This window comes from Triticum dicoccoides, chromosome 7A (genome assembly GCF_002162155.2).
Source record: "Triticum dicoccoides isolate Atlit2015 ecotype Zavitan chromosome 7A, WEW_v2.0, whole genome shotgun sequence".
Classification (NCBI taxonomy): Eukaryota; Viridiplantae; Streptophyta; class Magnoliopsida; order Poales; family Poaceae; genus Triticum; species Triticum dicoccoides.
Window position 1 is genome coordinate 115173904 of NC_041392.1, and position 16751 is coordinate 115190654.

General features: G+C 40.4%; 4 protein-coding genes and 1 long non-coding RNA gene across 7 annotated transcripts in view; 1 reads left to right on the forward strand and 4 right to left on the reverse strand.

Annotated features, from left to right (window-relative positions):
- The first annotated feature begins 616 nt into the window (after positions 1-616).
- On the forward strand, positions 617-5765 carry LOC119333907. Of its 3 annotated transcripts, none has more exons than XM_037606626.1 (8): positions 617-753; positions 881-921; positions 1667-1744; positions 1865-1954; positions 2092-2157; positions 2269-2334; positions 2445-5274; positions 5385-5765. In XM_037606626.1, the coding sequence occupies exons 2-7, from the start codon at positions 910-912 to the stop codon at positions 3732-3734; spliced, it is 1602 nt and encodes a 533-aa protein (XP_037462523.1). In that variant the 5' UTR covers positions 617-753; positions 881-909; the 3' UTR covers positions 3735-5274; positions 5385-5765. The 3 variants fall into 3 exon arrangements, with proteins under 3 accessions (XP_037462523.1, XP_037462524.1, XP_037462525.1); XM_037606627.1 differs by having other exon boundaries at positions 1868-1954; XM_037606628.1 differs by having other exon boundaries at positions 1667-1729; positions 1868-1954.
- Positions 5766-6249: 484 nt separating this feature from the next.
- LOC119332562 lies at positions 6250-7524 on the reverse strand. The gene is made up of 4 exons (XR_005161013.1): positions 7201-7524; positions 6991-7091; positions 6681-6861; positions 6250-6576 (listed from the first exon to the last, which is right to left on the reverse strand). It is a non-coding gene; the product is annotated as an uncharacterized LOC119332562 (long non-coding RNA).
- A 188-nt stretch (positions 7525-7712) lies between these two features.
- On the reverse strand, positions 7713-8520 carry LOC119333233. The gene is made up of 3 exons (XM_037606204.1): positions 8414-8520; positions 8018-8283; positions 7713-7887 (listed from the first exon to the last, which is right to left on the reverse strand). Exons 1-3 carry the CDS (start codon positions 8516-8518, stop codon positions 7713-7715), a joined length of 546 nt encoding a protein of 181 aa, XP_037462101.1. The 5' UTR covers positions 8519-8520.
- Positions 8521-8632: 112 nt separating this feature from the next.
- LOC119333234 lies at positions 8633-10496 on the reverse strand. The gene is made up of 7 exons (XM_037606205.1): positions 10445-10496; positions 10235-10341; positions 9878-10126; positions 9314-9460; positions 9123-9209; positions 8887-9009; positions 8633-8761 (listed from the first exon to the last, which is right to left on the reverse strand). The coding sequence occupies exons 1-7, from the start codon at positions 10494-10496 to the stop codon at positions 8633-8635; spliced, it is 894 nt and encodes a 297-aa protein (XP_037462102.1).
- Positions 10497-10925: 429 nt separating this feature from the next.
- The window catches only part of LOC119330590, a 14029-nt gene continuing 8203 nt past the window's right edge, over positions 10926-16751 (reverse strand). Inside the window, exons 2-6 of the mRNA XM_037603703.1 lie at positions 14222-14314; positions 12897-13070; positions 11545-11685; positions 11308-11427; positions 10926-11179 (exon numbers count right to left, since the gene is read on the reverse strand). Of these exons, the coding sequence (XP_037459600.1) occupies positions 11000-11179; positions 11308-11427; positions 11545-11685; positions 12897-13070; positions 14222-14314 (708 nt within the window). The 3' untranslated portion in view covers positions 10926-10999. The remainder of the gene's footprint in view (positions 11180-11307; positions 11428-11544; positions 11686-12896; positions 13071-14221; positions 14315-16751) is intronic.

A 16751-nucleotide genomic window follows, 5' to 3' on the forward strand; every position in this document is an offset into this window, starting at 1 on the left:
GGGGGTTGGGAGGTGGCGGCGCGACGCGAGTTAGGGTTCCCCCGCCGCCGCTAGGGAGGGCGACTCGGGGGAGCAGGGGTAGGGCATACTCGGCTATATCATGGTATACTTTACGCATAGAACGTAAATCTATTCAGGTTTCCTTCTGGTCCATGCATGCAAAGCCATAGTCTATTGACTCTATTCTATCTCTCACGGGGTTTCAATTAGGGAGTGTCTAGGTCTCAGTCGACTGAGACTTCGCGAAGTCTCAATCGGTTGACGTCATCGCATGCAGATTAGGCCTATTAAGTAGCTCTGTTTCTGCTGGGTTGAAACGGCTTAGCACCTGGGCTTATTTCATTTTCCTCCTGTTTGTTTGTTTGTTACTTTGGGCTGGGCTTCTCACTTTGTTTGTCGCGTTGAGGCTGGACCAACAAGCTGCTACTGTTGTATGGGCTTTCTGCTGGGTTTTTGTTGTTTGTCAGGCCTATTGTACCTGTGTCCCCATCCCTGGACGCACCAAAAACAAACCCATAAAGCCCATGTATAGCTAAAAGACAAGAAAACTTTTGCTCCTCTGTCAAAACCCTGAACCCTCACCCTCCCACCCTGAGAGAACACGCCAGTCCTTGCCCCTCCCACCTTTCCCCTCCTTCCTCCCCGTCCCTGCCTCCCCTACCCAACCCTAGTGTAGGTGGCGGCTGTTCTTGGACATGAAAGAAGCAGATGATGAAGATAAGAACAGGGACAAAGGGAAACAAACTCACTAGGGTGAGTTTGTGCGTCCATGGATCCATCTGCAGCTCCTTTCTTTTTCAATTTTCCTGATCTTGTTCCCTTTCTTCTTTTTGGATCTGAAAACATTCTGATTTCTTCTTCTGCCTTTGTTTTTCTGCAGCAATCTTGGAGCAGTATGGAAAATTCCTGATGGGCACGCAGGTTTGTCTCTGAGATAACTTCATGGGAGGAAAAGTCCATCTTTGTCTCACATGTTGTTCAAAGTTTCTCTAAAGAAAAAAATGAAGAAGAAAATTGTAGTATATTAGAAGCATGTAGTATATTAGATGCATGTAGTATTTTAGAAGCATGGGTATTCAGTGGTTTGATGACATAAAGGATAATAATTTCCATGCTGCTATTTTTGTGTATGTCGAACACACATACAGTTCAAGATAGAGAAGTTTGTGGACAGAGAAAAGGTTGTATGCTTGTTTTGGATAGAGAAGTTGAAAATTTGCTATTGTTGTTGACACTTTTTGAATATGATAAACTAATGAACATGGTTCTTTGCATGAGACAAAAAAAACATATGTCATGGAAATTGATGCTATACAGCTCCCTACAGAAACATGTATATGAGCTGTTTTGATTTTCATGTTTTAGGGCAAAAAAAAAACAGAATTACCTAGGTGTAAAAATTCAGCAAATTCTTATAGATGCCCCTCCCCTGAACAAGTAGTGTCCCATGATTACCCCAGTACAAATACAGTGAAAACTGAACTTTTTTCAAGATCTGCTACAGTGGGTTGTATAAGAAGAAGCATATAAAAGCATACATGCCCCTGCCCCCTCTGGATCTATACAGAAAGATGGAAATGTGCAGTATATGTAACATCTTGTTTGCTAACTACAGAAGATAGAAAATGTATACCTCACAATTAATGATTCTCTCTTCATTTTGTAGGTGCCGGGTGAAACTATGGCACAAGGAACTCCAATCAGTCATGGACCAGTCCCAGTTGATCCAGTAACATCGGTTCATGTAAGGATCGATGTTTTTTTAAAAGAACAAAACCATTAGATTGTGAAAGAAAAAATACATCATTTTTTTGGGTGGCGTCAAAAAAAGAAAAGAACTTAGAACATTACTCTCTATGTGCAGCAGCCATACGTTGGTGCCCAATATGTGCAACAGCAACAAGCTGGGACGCGACTGGCATTTCAAACATCTTCAAGTCCTTTTGCAACGCATGTACGTGCTTTCATGAAAAAACTTGTTCTTCTGCTATGTTGCAGACACTTATAACTCTGAAGAAGATAAAAAGAGAAAAGAAAGTAACTTATACTATTACCAAATTCTAACATGCAAAAAGGTGAAAATAAATGCAGGAAATGAATTTCCTTGGAAGTGGTTACATGAGCTACACACAATTGTTGATGGCTGCTGATCAAGAGGTACTACAAGTGCCTTTATATTGTTGACTTTGACATGTATAGTGGAAACAAAAAATGTTGAAAAATGTCAACAAGTAAAATATAAACTACATAACATGTTTGTGCTCACAGGTTGGTATTGGTGGATCTCAACATTCTGGTCAACAACAAGATTCTGGTGGCAGGGGGTTTTGTGAGGTATGATTTCATTTACATATGTACATATCCGACTGCCCTTTCCCCCATGTGTGACAGAAAAAATAACAAAAAAAATGCTTACTCTTTTATTCTTGTTATTGCTGATACAGAATGACACATACATGATAACTGAGCGGTATGGGCATTTGCAAGGACAAGATGAGGGGGGCCAGCCAACAAGGAGGCAGCAAGCGGGAAATGTAGATGTGGGGGCAGAAGGTTTCCCTAGCTGGAGCTGGGATGGCAACACAGCTGAAGGGCACCAAGGTTGCAGCTACCAACCTGGATACAGAGAACAGGACAGCGATGATGGTGATTTTGACTTTGATGAAGGTGAGGATGACTTGGATGATGATTTGGATGATGAAGTTGCTGCTAGTTCAAGCCATGGACCTAGTTTCCCTGAGGACATGAGTCTTGATGGTGGTTTGGGGGATGATTCAGCAGCTGCTGGCTCTAGCCATGGTCCTAGTTTCATGGATGGCATGAGCTTCGATGATGTTTCAGACAATGGTAAACAAATAGACGCACATGGAAAAAACAAGAATGTCTGTGATTGTGATGATCAACAGGAAGGAAAGCCAGTGCAACAAGAAAATGTTGAACACCTGTCACAGGAGGACATACTCATGTTCATAGAAAGTGACAGTGTTTGTGCGGCTCAGGCTCAGACTTGCAGCCAAGAAGTACGGAGCCACCATGTGCCATATGTGGGCATGGTCTTTGATTCTTGTGATGCTGCCCATGCATTCTACAATGAGTATGCAGCCATTTGTGGTTTTGCAATCAAGAAAGCAGGCAACTACCATGCAACTAAACCTGGTAGCAAGACAGTGTCCCGTTACACTTACAGGTGCAACCGCTCGGGTAAAGTTGTTGGCGAGGATGTGCTTGAAGAAAGGAAAAAACAGAGGCAGCTCAAGAAGCAAGAAAAAATAGGGATTCCCCCGCCCGAGAAGGCAAAAAGGAAGAGGAAAAACTTCATACAAATAACCGGGTGCCAGGCTAAAATGATTGCAACACTAAAAGGAGACAAATGGGTTGTCACGGTTGTTGACCTGGAGCACAACCACACCCTTAGCCCTCCAGACGAGAGCAAGTATCTTAGATCGCACAAGAAGATGACAGAGGAAGAGAAGTTGTTTATCAGGACATTTAACTCTGTACAAATGCCCACTAGGAAGATTATGGCCATTCTTTCTTACCTGCAAGGGGGTGATGCACCATACACTAAGAAATATGTTAGCAATGTGAGGACGGCAATAAACAGAGAGAATGACAAGGGAGATATGCTGCAGGTCCTTGAGTACTTTAGGAACAAACAAAAGGAAGATCCAAATTTCTACTATGCATTCAAAGTTGCTGACGAGGACATCAACAAGGTGTTGTGCATATTCTGAGCGGATGGCTACTCGAGAAAAATGTATGAGCTGTATGGTGATTGTTTGAGTTTCGACACGACATACAAGACAAACCGATACAATATGCCGTTTGCACCGTTTGTTGGCATCACTGGACATGGGCTCAACTGCTTGTTTGCTTGTGCTATAGTGCACAATGAGACGGTGGACACATTTGAATGGCTTTTCGACACATTTCTGGACTACATGCATCGAAAAGCTCCTCTCATGGTCATTACTGACCAAGATGTGGCGATGAAGACCGCGGTTCCTGCTGTTTTCATGGGTGTTGTTCACAGGTGTTGTCTATTCCACATAATGAAAAAGGTTCGGGAAAGATGTGTGAGAACCTTTTCAACACAACCAGACTTGTATGCTGACTTCAGCGACATCATGCATAACTGCTTGGCAAAGGTAGAGTTTGAGACGTTGTGGCCACCAATGACGCAGAAGTATGGAGTAGAGAATATCAAGTACTTCAGGTACATGTGGAAGTACAGGAAGTTGTTTGTCCCAGTCTATTTCAAGAAAAGCTTCTTCCCTTTCATCCACTCGACTGCCCAGAGTGAAGGGACAAATGCCATATTCAAGGACAATGTAGGCTCAACATTCAGTGTGATTACCTTTTTGCGTGAGTATGAGCGGATATTGAAAGCAATGCAGGAGAATGAGAAGGAACAAGACTCTATTACCAGAACAACAAAGCCAACCTACTGGCTGGGCACTGAACTGGAATTGCAGGCTGTAGAGAAGTACAACAGAGCGATATTTTACAAATTTTAGAAAGTTATAAAGTTTGCAAGCCAGTTGCATGTGGAGGAGGTTGAGAAAAACACAAGGTACGAGGTGTACAAGACAAGGATGCTCGCTGAGAAAGATTTTAGAATCCGGAGATATGTTGTCATTGTTGATATGCACAAAGAGGATTTTGCTTGCATTTGTGGAAAGTTTGAAAAAGATGGCGTTGTGTGCAGCCACATACTTAGGGTATTAACACACCTCAACTTGCCGGTGCTACCTGAGAAGTACTACATTGACAGATGGAGACCCAAGCAAAGAAAAGACATTAGAAAACTCAGGTACGGCGTCCCTGAGGAGCTAACAGCAGGGGACCATCACCTTAGATACATGTTGCTATCTAGCAGACTGAATGAAATGGCTTCGGATGCTGCGTCATCGAATGAAAAATATATGTATGTGGTTGGTGAAAGTGTGAGGATTGAGGCAAAGCTAGATGAGATGACTTTGGCAGAGGAGCAGCAAAAAATGCAAGACAAGCATGTTGATAGAGCTCCAGCCCCTACTATGGTCACACCGCACCCTGATGGGTACGGGGAAAGTCTAAAGGATCCTGATGTTATTGTTTCAAAGGGGCGTCCATAAGAGCGTTACAAGACATTTTTGGAGAAACTACAAGCAAAACAACAAATTGGTTGCAGCCATTGTGGTCAGCATGACCATGTTTTTGCTTCGTGCACAAACAAACACATCCCCAGGTCCCAATTTCACAAGAAGACTACAGTAGGCGGGCAACCAACAGGTTTGCCTCAATCCTCGCACTTTAAAAGGACTACTACTTAAAATCTCATCACTCTGCTGCTGTCATTTGTTTGTACCTAAAAAACTAAGAAAAAAATATTGTTGTCACAGGAGTCCCTGGTGCTTCAAAGGATAGTAGTAGGAAGAATCAAACAGGAGGGGGGACAAAAGCAGGTGACAAACGGAGTGCACAGAAGGATACTACTAGTGCGCCTAGTGCCTCAAAGGGGTTGTCTAGCAAAAAACAAACAGGAGGGAAGCAAAAAACAGGCAAGAAGCGGAGCGCATGAAAAGATACTACTGGTGCATCTTGAAGAAAAAAAGAGTTGAAAGTTCTTTAACAATAAGTACATTATAAGGAGAGAAGATGAAAATTGTTGCATGTTTCTCTTCCTATTTTTTTTTTGCTTATGAACTGAAAACTCTGTTGCTGCGCAAATGATGGGAAACAATGTGGATAAATTACCTTGTTGCTATTGGTCTTGATCTTTATGAGTGTTTCCTTGCATTATGAGAAAAATCCAAATGGGCATTGTTTCTCCTCCTTAAGTTCATAAGTTTTTGGTGCCTGTTGTATGATCTTTATTAGTAAAATGACAAAATACAGTAAAACTGAAAATTGTATGAACAAAACATGCTACCCTAGCTGGGATTCTGAAAGATGACTTCATACTTTAATATGTTTTTAAGCAAAAAATGAGTGCAGGAGTAAAATGATACAGGAAAAACTCAAACATGAGCAAAGAATTTAGGTGGATCTGAACCTAAAAATATAGAGATCTAGAAACTTAAAGATGACTGCTGTGCATTAAAATGAGTACAAAAAAGATATAAAAAGAGAGGGTGACCTTTGTGTCGTCATCTCCTTGGCCCTCTCCATCAGATGGAAAACACCAGAAAAAGTATTGATGCCACACAGGAAACATGAAAATTCATTTAAGCAAAATTTTGGAAAAAAGGTGCAAACATAAACACATGAGGAAAAACACTGTTATAGTTCCTGTGTTTCACCACATTACCGAGTGAGAAAGAACAAACTAGGGGAGAAGTACCTTCGGGAGCACATGTTTCCCAACCAAACAAAAAAATAGAGGGGGCATATATATGTCTACAGCAACAAGAAGGGTCTACATTCTCTGTTCATACAAAAAATAGAAAAACATCTCGAAATTTTTTAACAATTGCTAACTATGTGTTTGATGCAGCTCCTCTTTCCTTTGATTTTGCTGATATGACTCTTGATACAGCTCCTCTTATCATCTATGAGTGGTGTCTTTTAGGAGCTGTCAGCACTTTTTCATGTCTGCACGGAAGGATAAGAACAGAAAGGGGAAACTTAATAAAATCCTGTCACAAACATAAAGCAAAGGAATCTGAAAAAACCAGAAAAATGCATACGGGGTTAACCTATAGGCGGAACTCCTTCACACGCTTCTTCTCGTCATCCAAAGTGTTGTAGTGGCTGAACATGAGATCAACATCATATCGGATCCTTGCATCTGGGACATCTTTTGGTGAAAAAACGATAGGGGTTGGATTCCTTGGGCACCATCCCATTAGTTTCATAGTGAAAATGCCACAATCAATACTGAAAAAAGACATACACACAAAAAAGGTACAGGTGTTTGTGAACAAAAATCACAAAAATGTATTAAAAAGTTACAACAAAGCAAAAGGAAGTCAGGAAAAATAAAAGCGTAGATGTTTGGTTTCGTACTCGTTATCTTGTTGAGGGACTTTAGGGTAAATAGCAGGGAATGCATTGAAATCCATTGGCTGGAGCCGAGCTTCGTACCAAGTGCATATAAAGCTTGAGATCTGCCTCAAATATAAAAAATAAACATTTATGGATGTTTGCAGGAAAAACTTGCAGACAAAATATAATTATCACAAAAACAAAAACAGTATTTAAAACCCTTGTACTTACAATCTTCTTTTTTATGTTCATATGATATGAGCTCTTCTCGTCATAGAAAGAATCTAGAAAATAAAATGTGCGACCCTTGATGTTGACGACGAACAGTAAGTAATGTTCCTCGTGTAGTGTTGGAAATTACAACTTGTGTACATCCATTTTGGAGTTGATGCAGAAAAGGGAAAATATAGATAACAAGTTAGTGTATATTGAAATAAGGAAAAAACACTAAACTAAATTATAGCTGAACTTGTGTTGTGGAAAAATGAAAAGAAGAAGTTTGACAAAAAACCTTGTCTGACATCGAAAGATTATGTGCTTTTCCAGCTCCAATGAAACTCGAATCAGTTTCTTCCTCCACCAAATTCTTGCCTCATCATTTTTCCATTTGCTCAGGAAATATTCCTTTTAAGTTGTTGAATGATGAAAATTTTGAAAGGTAGGTAAGTACGATGACAGAAAAAATAAAAACAAGGGAAATCATAAAAAACAAACAGAGAGAAAAAAGGTTGGGTTTCATTTGCTTACAGATGCAGTGTGGAAAAATAGTGATTGAGTGAGTTCCTAGGATGATTTTCATTAAATAGGTGCCTACAGTACACATTTATGACATAGGCCTGGACGCGGCCACCTATTTTCATCGAGTTACCCAACTGTCCAAATGTGGCAATGGTTTTGTCAATCAAAACTGTAGGTTTCCTGTACATATAGAACAAAAGGAAAACATGTCAGCTTGCAGGTTAGCTTACGTACAAAAAGTCTTTATAGTGAGTATAAGGCAAGAAAAACATTTTGCAAAAAAGAAATAGTGCATCTGAGAAAAACTCACGATCCTTCAACATTGGCCAGGAATGTTATGTTCTCATACATCTTTCTCTCGTGTGGCATTATTGGGCCCCTTTCGCTGCAGTCGTACGGTGAGCTACAGTACCTGCTTGGTTGGACAATCCTCTTTGGTGGTGCATTTTCTTTTCCACGAAAACTGCTTGGCCTTCCTAACGAGAGATTTGTGTTGTAAAAATCATCAGTTATGTTGACCAATGTGCTGCGCTCTTGCCTAAACATGTTTTCTCCATGAATTTTGAGTTGTCCTGACTATACATATGACACAAAAAGGGCAAGAAAAAATAAAAATGTTAGATGCATAATTAAAAAGAATTTCAGAAAAAGAAAAGAACGATTAACAAACAGAGAGCACTTAAAAAATAAAAAAATGGCTTCTTACAGTTTTTTCTTCCATTAGTTGTACTGGATTCCTTTTGCTACCACTAGATTCTTGTTGACAACTTTCCTCCTCTGCAAATAACCTTTTTCCTGTTATTGGAACCATGGAGTAGTCCCGGGGGAAACATAAAAATAGAACCAAACACACAAAAAAGTGCATATGAAAAGGATTGTTTTAGTACGAAAAAAGAATACATGCTTGTATTTGATAAGAAAACTGCTATTTCAGAACTACCTTCTTCATTTTGAGTGGGGGAGTCTCGGCTGTGTACTTGTTATTATTTTTGCATGGTGAGTAGCAAGTTTGCCTGTGATTCCACCCAGTTGACATTTGAACTTCAGGTGTTGTCTGCGCCACATAGGGTGAATAAAAAAGAAAAAAGGAAGGAAAAAGTCAACCCTGGAAATTCTTGGAGAAAAAAGCCTATTTGTGATAAACTATTACAAGACAATAAAGTTTTTTGCGAAACTGACCAAATCAACAATCTCCTCAACTGGTTTTGGGGGCTGTGGCGTCTCACACATCAAACTTCTTTGTACTTCCCTTTGGGCGCACTGAATGCTTAGCTCGTAGTTTGAACTATTGCTTCCCTGTTTCTGTGTTGCACGTCGCAAAAACCAAGTAACAAAAACACAGAGAGAGAACAAAAAAAAGTAAAAAAATAGCCTGGGTTTATAGGAAAAATTTGAACAGATGGGGGGGATAATACCTTCAAGTTTGTATTCCCTTGCACACAAATGTCAACTTCTTCTGGCTGTACTTCCTTGAAGTTTTTGGCGATCTTCAACTTCGTTGCCTGTTTATGAGAAAAAGAAAAAATGTTATGTGCATTGAAAATATGGCATTTATGTTGCCAAGAGAAACCACTTGTGGATGAAAAAAAGATATTGAAAAACTAGCCTCTATCTTTTTTTTGTAACACTCATCCTTCATCCATACAAGCCTGCACAATTCATGTTCTTCGATTATATTTCCACATTCATCCACATCTTCAGAGATCCTGAATGAGGGAGTGCTATCATCGGCGAAGAAATATTTTGCTCTTGCCTTGTTAGAAAGTCGCTAATGATTTTATATCCTCTTGCAAAAACCTCATCTGTATGTGTCCCTAAAAACAAATAAAGCATTTCGGTAACACACACACACACAAGAAAAGGAGACCTCTGATTGTGCTGGTACATTAATGTCTATGCTTCAGTTTTTATAAAATAGAGAGCATAAAAAAATAGAAGACATGCTTACCACTCTCTGGTTGCGCTTTTACATTAATGTCTATGCTCAGGTTATCCGGGCGCCCCCTAAATTTTTTCCTCTGCAGGTCCTATTTTCAAGTAAACAAACAAAAAACAAAGAAAAAAGACACAGTTAAAACACATAGAAGAAGGCAAAAAGATTGACAACTAGAGAGTGTAAGCATGTCTATGAATGCCACTGCTGACATGAAGAAAAATAAATTTTGTGTACCAATTCCTGAATTGATGTGTTTTGAAAACCAGAAAATGTTGTTTGCTTTGATTCCGTGAAAATTATTTTGGACTGAATGAGCTCTGTTGGGATGTCTTCCTTGGCACTCTCTGCTACATTTTGAACGTGGTTCTCTTTTGCTTCTCCAATAAGCATGTAGTTGAGGCTGCTGCTTTTCTCTTGTTGATTATCTAGAGTGTGGACTTCATCCTTTTCTTCACCCTGTTTTGAGGGGATTTTTTTGTTAGCCTGTTGCAGGAAAAGAATGCAAACACAAAAAGCAAAAAACTATGTTAGACGAATCTTTTTGAAAATCAACTTGCATTAGGAAAAAGAAAAAAAAAGCACATTTTGTACGTTCAAAAGAGATTCCAAAGACTTCTTGTGCTTGATTGAACAGGGATCATGTGGTTTGCTGCTTGATTGGGCATCTATCCTCCTCCTTTTGTATTGCATCAAAATTGCTGTGGTTCAAAAATGAAAAAATGGAGTTAGGAATGTAAGTTCAAGAGAACGAGAAAAAAAGAAAAGAACATTAAAAAGTTACAAAAAACCAAAAAGTTGTACCTCCATCTACATGGTTTCCTGGAGTGAAAGTTGATGCGGCTGGAACACACATTTCCGGTATGGGGTCCTTTGAGGAATGCTCTCTTTGACATTGTGCTCCGGAGTCAGACTGTTTAAGGGGACATGGTTAGACGCAAAAAGAAAAAGAAAAAAATGGTGTGAGATCAGAAAAGCTATGTGTTTGTAGTGCGCACCTTCAGCTTGCCTATTTCATGGACTTTAGGAGGGCTGCTACAAAACCCATTAGCTTCATTTATGCTCCCTTTTCCAGCATTTGTTTTTGATGCAGAAGAACCAGCAGACTGTTGGCTAGTTGATAGAACATCCGTTTTCCTTTGCAGCAGATGCCTTGCGTGGGGAGGAGAAAAAAAGGGGCACCAGACGGGAGGTGTGACACCTTTGTAAAAATGTTGACTTATAGACTGACTTGTAGGCACATGTTAGAAAAGGAACTACTACTGAAGGATTACAGCAAAAAAATGGTGACACACCTCCATCATTTCCCTCTTGAAGTTCAGTTGATTGTAGTTTGACAGTGTCTCCTGAGTTGTTGGACTATTGGCTTGCATTCACTTCAGTTCCTGTTGAGCCCACTTTAACTGTATCACCTGATTCACCAGAGGCATTGGTTATGATGCGGATCGTGTCTAGCAGAAGCCCTTTAGCTTTGATGCAAGTATTTAGGTCTTCATGCTTCATATGGTTTTCGTAAGCGAGGAAGATATCCTCTTTGACCTGGTCCAAAAAAAATACATGATGCATCACAAAAAGTGAAAACTTGTAAAAAAGGCATAGGCTGTACATATAGAAACCGCATAAAAAAGAAGGGTTTGCTTCTATGAAAAAAGCACAGGGTCACAAACCTTGTCAGACAAAGAATTCCGTGCAACATTGTTTATCGCTTTCCTGAAATTTGAATTCTTAATCGTACTTGCCCACTCGTATGTTCCATCCTTGTAGCAGGTTTCTGATACTTCTTTTATCTACAAAAATGCATATAGAAATAAAAGAAGTGTAAGAAATTTAAAAATTAGAAAATGTTGCACAAAGGATGTCATGCTTTTGGATGACAAAAAGAAAAGGAGGGCGAAAGAACTTACTGTGAGACATCCATACTTTCCATCTCTTCCAATGGTCATGTCACTTAAATGCTTGACCATATCTCCCTTCCAGACACATATTCTGGGCATCAAAGATGGGATTTGAATTGAGCCAAAATCAGTAAAATCAAGACAACGGACCTGCAAAAAAACAAAAAAAAAAGGTAAAACATTAGATTAGATGATATAGGACTACACCAACAAAGATAAAACAAACACAAAAAATGGCTTAATCACATAAAAAACACATTAGATTTGAAAAAAAAGTGACATACTTCTAGGTGGTATATACATCCTCCTAGAGTCATCATTGTTCGGTTCTGCTTCAGCTTTTCCTTTTGGTATTTCTTTATATACATCAACTCCCAATCGTGAACAAACCTGCACCAATTTAGTTGCTTGAGTTGCTCCACATTAACTAGAGCTCCCATATATTTGGTGCTTGGTTTAGTGTTTGATGTCGGGCAGAGGAATGTTGATAATGCCACAACCAGGAAACAACGGATGATCTGGTCGTCAGACATATCTTCGTTCATCAGCTTATTGCTAAAGAATTTGATTGTTGGGACTTCTGTCAACCCAAAAAGCGCAAGAAAAGCTTGTTTGCCAGCCTCTTCTTCTTTAGTGTTTATGATTGTTTCCCCTGAAGGAATCCCCAACACAAACTCCACTGACTGAGCATTCAGTGGAATGCTCTTCTTGTCGAAAAAAATTGCTTCTGCTTTTGTGTCAACATTGTCAGCGATCCACTGCACAAACCCCCTGGGTACAGGACAGTCAACCAGCTCCAACAGATAGCCGAAACCACTATTCCTAACAAGCTGGACCCTGTGGTGGCTCTTACACACGAAATTGACAATCTCAGAGAAGTATGGCACGCTACACCGGCTGTAAGCTTTGGTCGCAATCTCATCAATTGTGACTTTGATTGTGTTTGGGTCAATCCTTGCTCTCTGTTGCAAAAAGAAAAAATATAGAAGGTAAGAAAAGGTGTGTGAATTTTTTTGAGCTACACAACTATAAAAAGAATGAAACCCCAACCAATGAAAAAAAGAAAAAGAGCAGTGACGTACCTTCTTTTTTCGTTGCAAAACAGCTTTCCGATGTTCTTTCCTTTGAGCACTCTTAGTCAGCTAGCAAAAGCAAAAAAAAGAGAAAAAAAATCATTAGGGTGGTGCAAAGAAAATAAAGAGGCAACACAAATCATTTGTTAGCTATTTTTTTAAACATCAAAAAAAGAAAATAATCATAGCCTCTCTTTCAACATGTGTTGCCTAGTTAAAAACTTCCTATATGAACTAATAACCTTGGAAAAAGAAAAAGTGTGTATTTGTATATAAAGAGTTACACACCACCGTCAGAACTTCTTCATACAGCAAATCGTCTGATGCTTCAGTGTCGGTGATCTCGACATCATAGCCTCTCTCATCTAAATCAATATCTTCCACACACTGATGTCTCCCTTCTTCATTCCTATCACTACCAGGGTTCCCTTCTTCATCTTCAATATATGTACCTGGGTGTGGCTGTGTTCACAAAAAAATGCATATTATACATTAGTGTTGCATAGTAACATGTATCTTTTGCAAACATACTCTAGGCCAAAAAAAGATAAATAGCAAAAACAACACACATATGTTGCAGGGTAACTTCCCTTGTTTGCTAATGCTTAACGAAAAACCAAGCAGTAGACATTGCAAAAAGCATACAAAAATGGGTGATTGCATTTAACAAAAAAGAGGCAGTTAGCTAAAAAGAAAAATTTGATTTAACACAAATACAAATAAGAGAAAGATAAATGATCACTTGATTCCCTCTCAAAACTTTACTGTGCAGTTAGCTAAAAGAAGAAAATACTGCACCAAAATCATTCAAAAAAGTTATGCATCAGAGACAAGGATTATGATCTTGGAGTCTAAATTCAGATAAGGGAAAGTGAAAAACACAGCGATTATGATTGATTCGGTTAGTAGTGCAGGCTTGAGAAAGGTGCTGCTGAGTGAGATGCAGTTAGGCAAAAAAATACTTAATAAAAGTAGCAGGTTTCTTTTTTCGTGTGTGAGGAAAAAGAAGGACAACTAGCAGGTGCTCAAAGTCACAGCCTCGTTCGCGGTGTGGACATCCGATCCCAACCACAATGCTCGTCGCGCCACGCGGAAGCACGCACGCACGCATACCCCACATTGGCTGCTGCCGCCCACCCACATGTCCCTCCGTCGCAAGTACTATCTCAGCTCAGATTTCTGTGAGGGAATGGAGTATGGCTAGAATTGCCTAGAAACAAAACTATGTATAACACAACACTAGCCCAGCTTGGTGTAGAACACACACATTGGCTCAAAACAAAAAACCAACTATCTCAGTATGCCAAATGCCTCAGAAAAAAATTCAAACAGGCATTGGCAAAAATACTTGGTACTAGCAGGCCAAAAATAATTGAACAAATACATCAGTGGAAACCAAGTACGACTAAAGCAACCAAAAACATGCCCAAAAAATGGTCATATCCACAAACTCCATCCCAGAATCTATATTCACACCATATACTCCATCTTCACAAACTCCATCTCCACAAACTTCATGCCCAAAAAATGATGATGAGATTCATAACAAAATGTACAAAAAAGGGGTTAAATCAAAACAAATAAAAAAAGATGATGGGATTTCGAGTGCGTACAGTTTTAAGCTCTTGACCTAACCCTTCTTTCAAGGACGCCTTGGCTTTACTTTCGATCTCGTGTTCAATCTTCTTGCGGGCATCCATCAGACACTGCTCCATAAAAAAAGAGGCACATTAATTTAAAAAATATAGATCAAAAAAGTGGATTTACACACAAAAAAGACAAAAAATAAAAATAAAAATGATCACTGGATTCCCTCTCAAAAACTTTACTGTGCCACTTAGCTAACAAATAAGATACAGAGCCAGGATATGGTTTAGAATTGGTTAAGAGGAATTTACGCATAGGAAAATAAACCGAGCATTGTCCTCAAAGAGGAATATGGCCTAATATATACTTGATTTCTCAAAAAGAGTTGCAAGTAGCAGAAAGAGAATCACAAATAGTATCTTTTTTCGGTTTGAAACAGCGACAAAAAATTACCCAAAAAAGACACCTGCCATCTTGGAGCATGCTGCATTTCTTTCACAAAAAAATGGTTTGATCCGGCTGAATGTTTTGCTTGTAAACTCAGGGCGGATGTCTGCAAGAAATTGTGCAGACCTAAAATTGTAAAAACGTTCTTAGGTGCGTACATTCTCCTAAGACGCAATCTCAACAAAATACAAAATCCCTCCCATGCTCACAAATCACTGAATGACTAGACAAAAGGGGACTAGACACAACATATTCCAGTTAGCAAATTCAGCCAGGGGATAAGACGCAAAAACATATTCCAGTTTGCGTGAATTCAGCGAGGGGACTACAAAACTGCTAAATTCTGCTATATACTAGCAGTTCTGGTGCCATCATTTACTCGTGAATCGCAGATATATCTTGTTCAAAACATAAGTACAGATAAAAACATGTTCAAGTACACAAACTCTGAATTTTCAGGCAACAGAGTGCACAAACATTGTTCAAGTACAGGAATCATTCGCTCCAATTCCAGTTGGCAAATTCTGCAAGGGGACTATACTTGACGCCGCATATCAAGATTGCAAAACTATAAAACAAGTAGCAAACTGCAAAAACATGCATACATATCTGTCCATGATTCGTGTTCCCGCTCTCTAAATTGATTAGTTGCCGTTGTATCTGAGCAGCTCCCACATGTTAAGTTCAGAAAAAACACAAACAAACAGAATGCCTTCTGCAGTGAACAGAATTAGACTGACACTCTCATAGAGCACATAATAAAATTCAGACATAGTCCTACTAAATTCTGTTGGAAATATGCCCTAGAGGCAATAATAAAAGTATTATTATATTTCAATGTTCATGATAAATGTCTTTTATTCATGCTATAACTGTATTATCCGGAAATCGTAATACACGTGTGAATACTTAGACCACAATATGTCCCTGGTGAGCCTCTAGTTGACTGGCTCGTTGTGATCAACAGATAGTCATGGTTTCCTGACTATGGACATTGGATGTCGTTGATAACGGGATCACATCATTAGGAGAATGATGTGATGGACAAGACCCAATCCTAAGCATAGCATAAAAGATCGTGTAGTTCGTTTTGCTAGAGCTTTGCCAGTGTCAAGTATCTCTTCCTTCGACCATGAGATCGTGTAACTCCCGGATACCGTAAGAGTGCCTTGGGTGTATCAAACGTCACAACGTAACTGGGTGACTATAAAGGTGCATTACAGGTATCTCCGAAAGTATCTGTTGGGTTGACACGGATCGAGACTGGGATTTGTCACTCCGTATGACGGAGAGGTATCTCTGGGCCCACTCGGTAATGCATCATCATAATGAGCTCAATGTGACCAAGGTGTTGGACACGGGATCATGCATTACGGTACGAGTAAAGTGACTTGCCGGTAACGAGACTGAACAAGGTATTGGGATACCGACGATCGAGTCTCGGGCAAGTAACATACCGATTGACAAAGGGAATTGCATACAGGGTTTGATCGAATCCTCGACATCGTGGTTCATCCGATGACAACATCGAGGAGCATGTGGGATCCACCATGGGTATCCAGATCCCGCTGTTGGTTATTGACTGAGAGCGTCTCGGTCATGTCTGCATGTCTCCCGAACCCGTAGGGTCTACACACTTAAGGTTCGGTGACGCTAGGGTTATTAGGAAGACTAGTATGTGACTACCGAATGTTGTTCGGAGTCCCGGATGGGATCCTGGACGTCACGAGGAGATCCGGAAGGGTCCGGAGGTAAAGATTTATATATGGGAAGTTGTTAAACGGACACCGGGAAGTTTCGGGGTCATACCGGTATTGTACCGGGGCCACCGGAAGGGTTCCGGGGGTCCACCGGGAGGGGCCACCCCTCCCGGGGGGCCATATGGGCTGCGTGGGGCAGGGAGCCAGCCCCTGGTGGGCTTGCCGCACCCCCTCCCTTGGGCCCATGCGCCTAGGGTTGAGGGGGGAACCCTAGAGGGGGCGCCCCCTTGACTTGGGGGGCAAGCCACCCTCTCCCCTCTCCCCTAGGCCGCCGCACCCCCCCCCCTAGATGGGTTCTAGGGGGCCGGCCCCCTTCTCCCTTCCCCCTATAAATAGAGGGGTGAGGGGA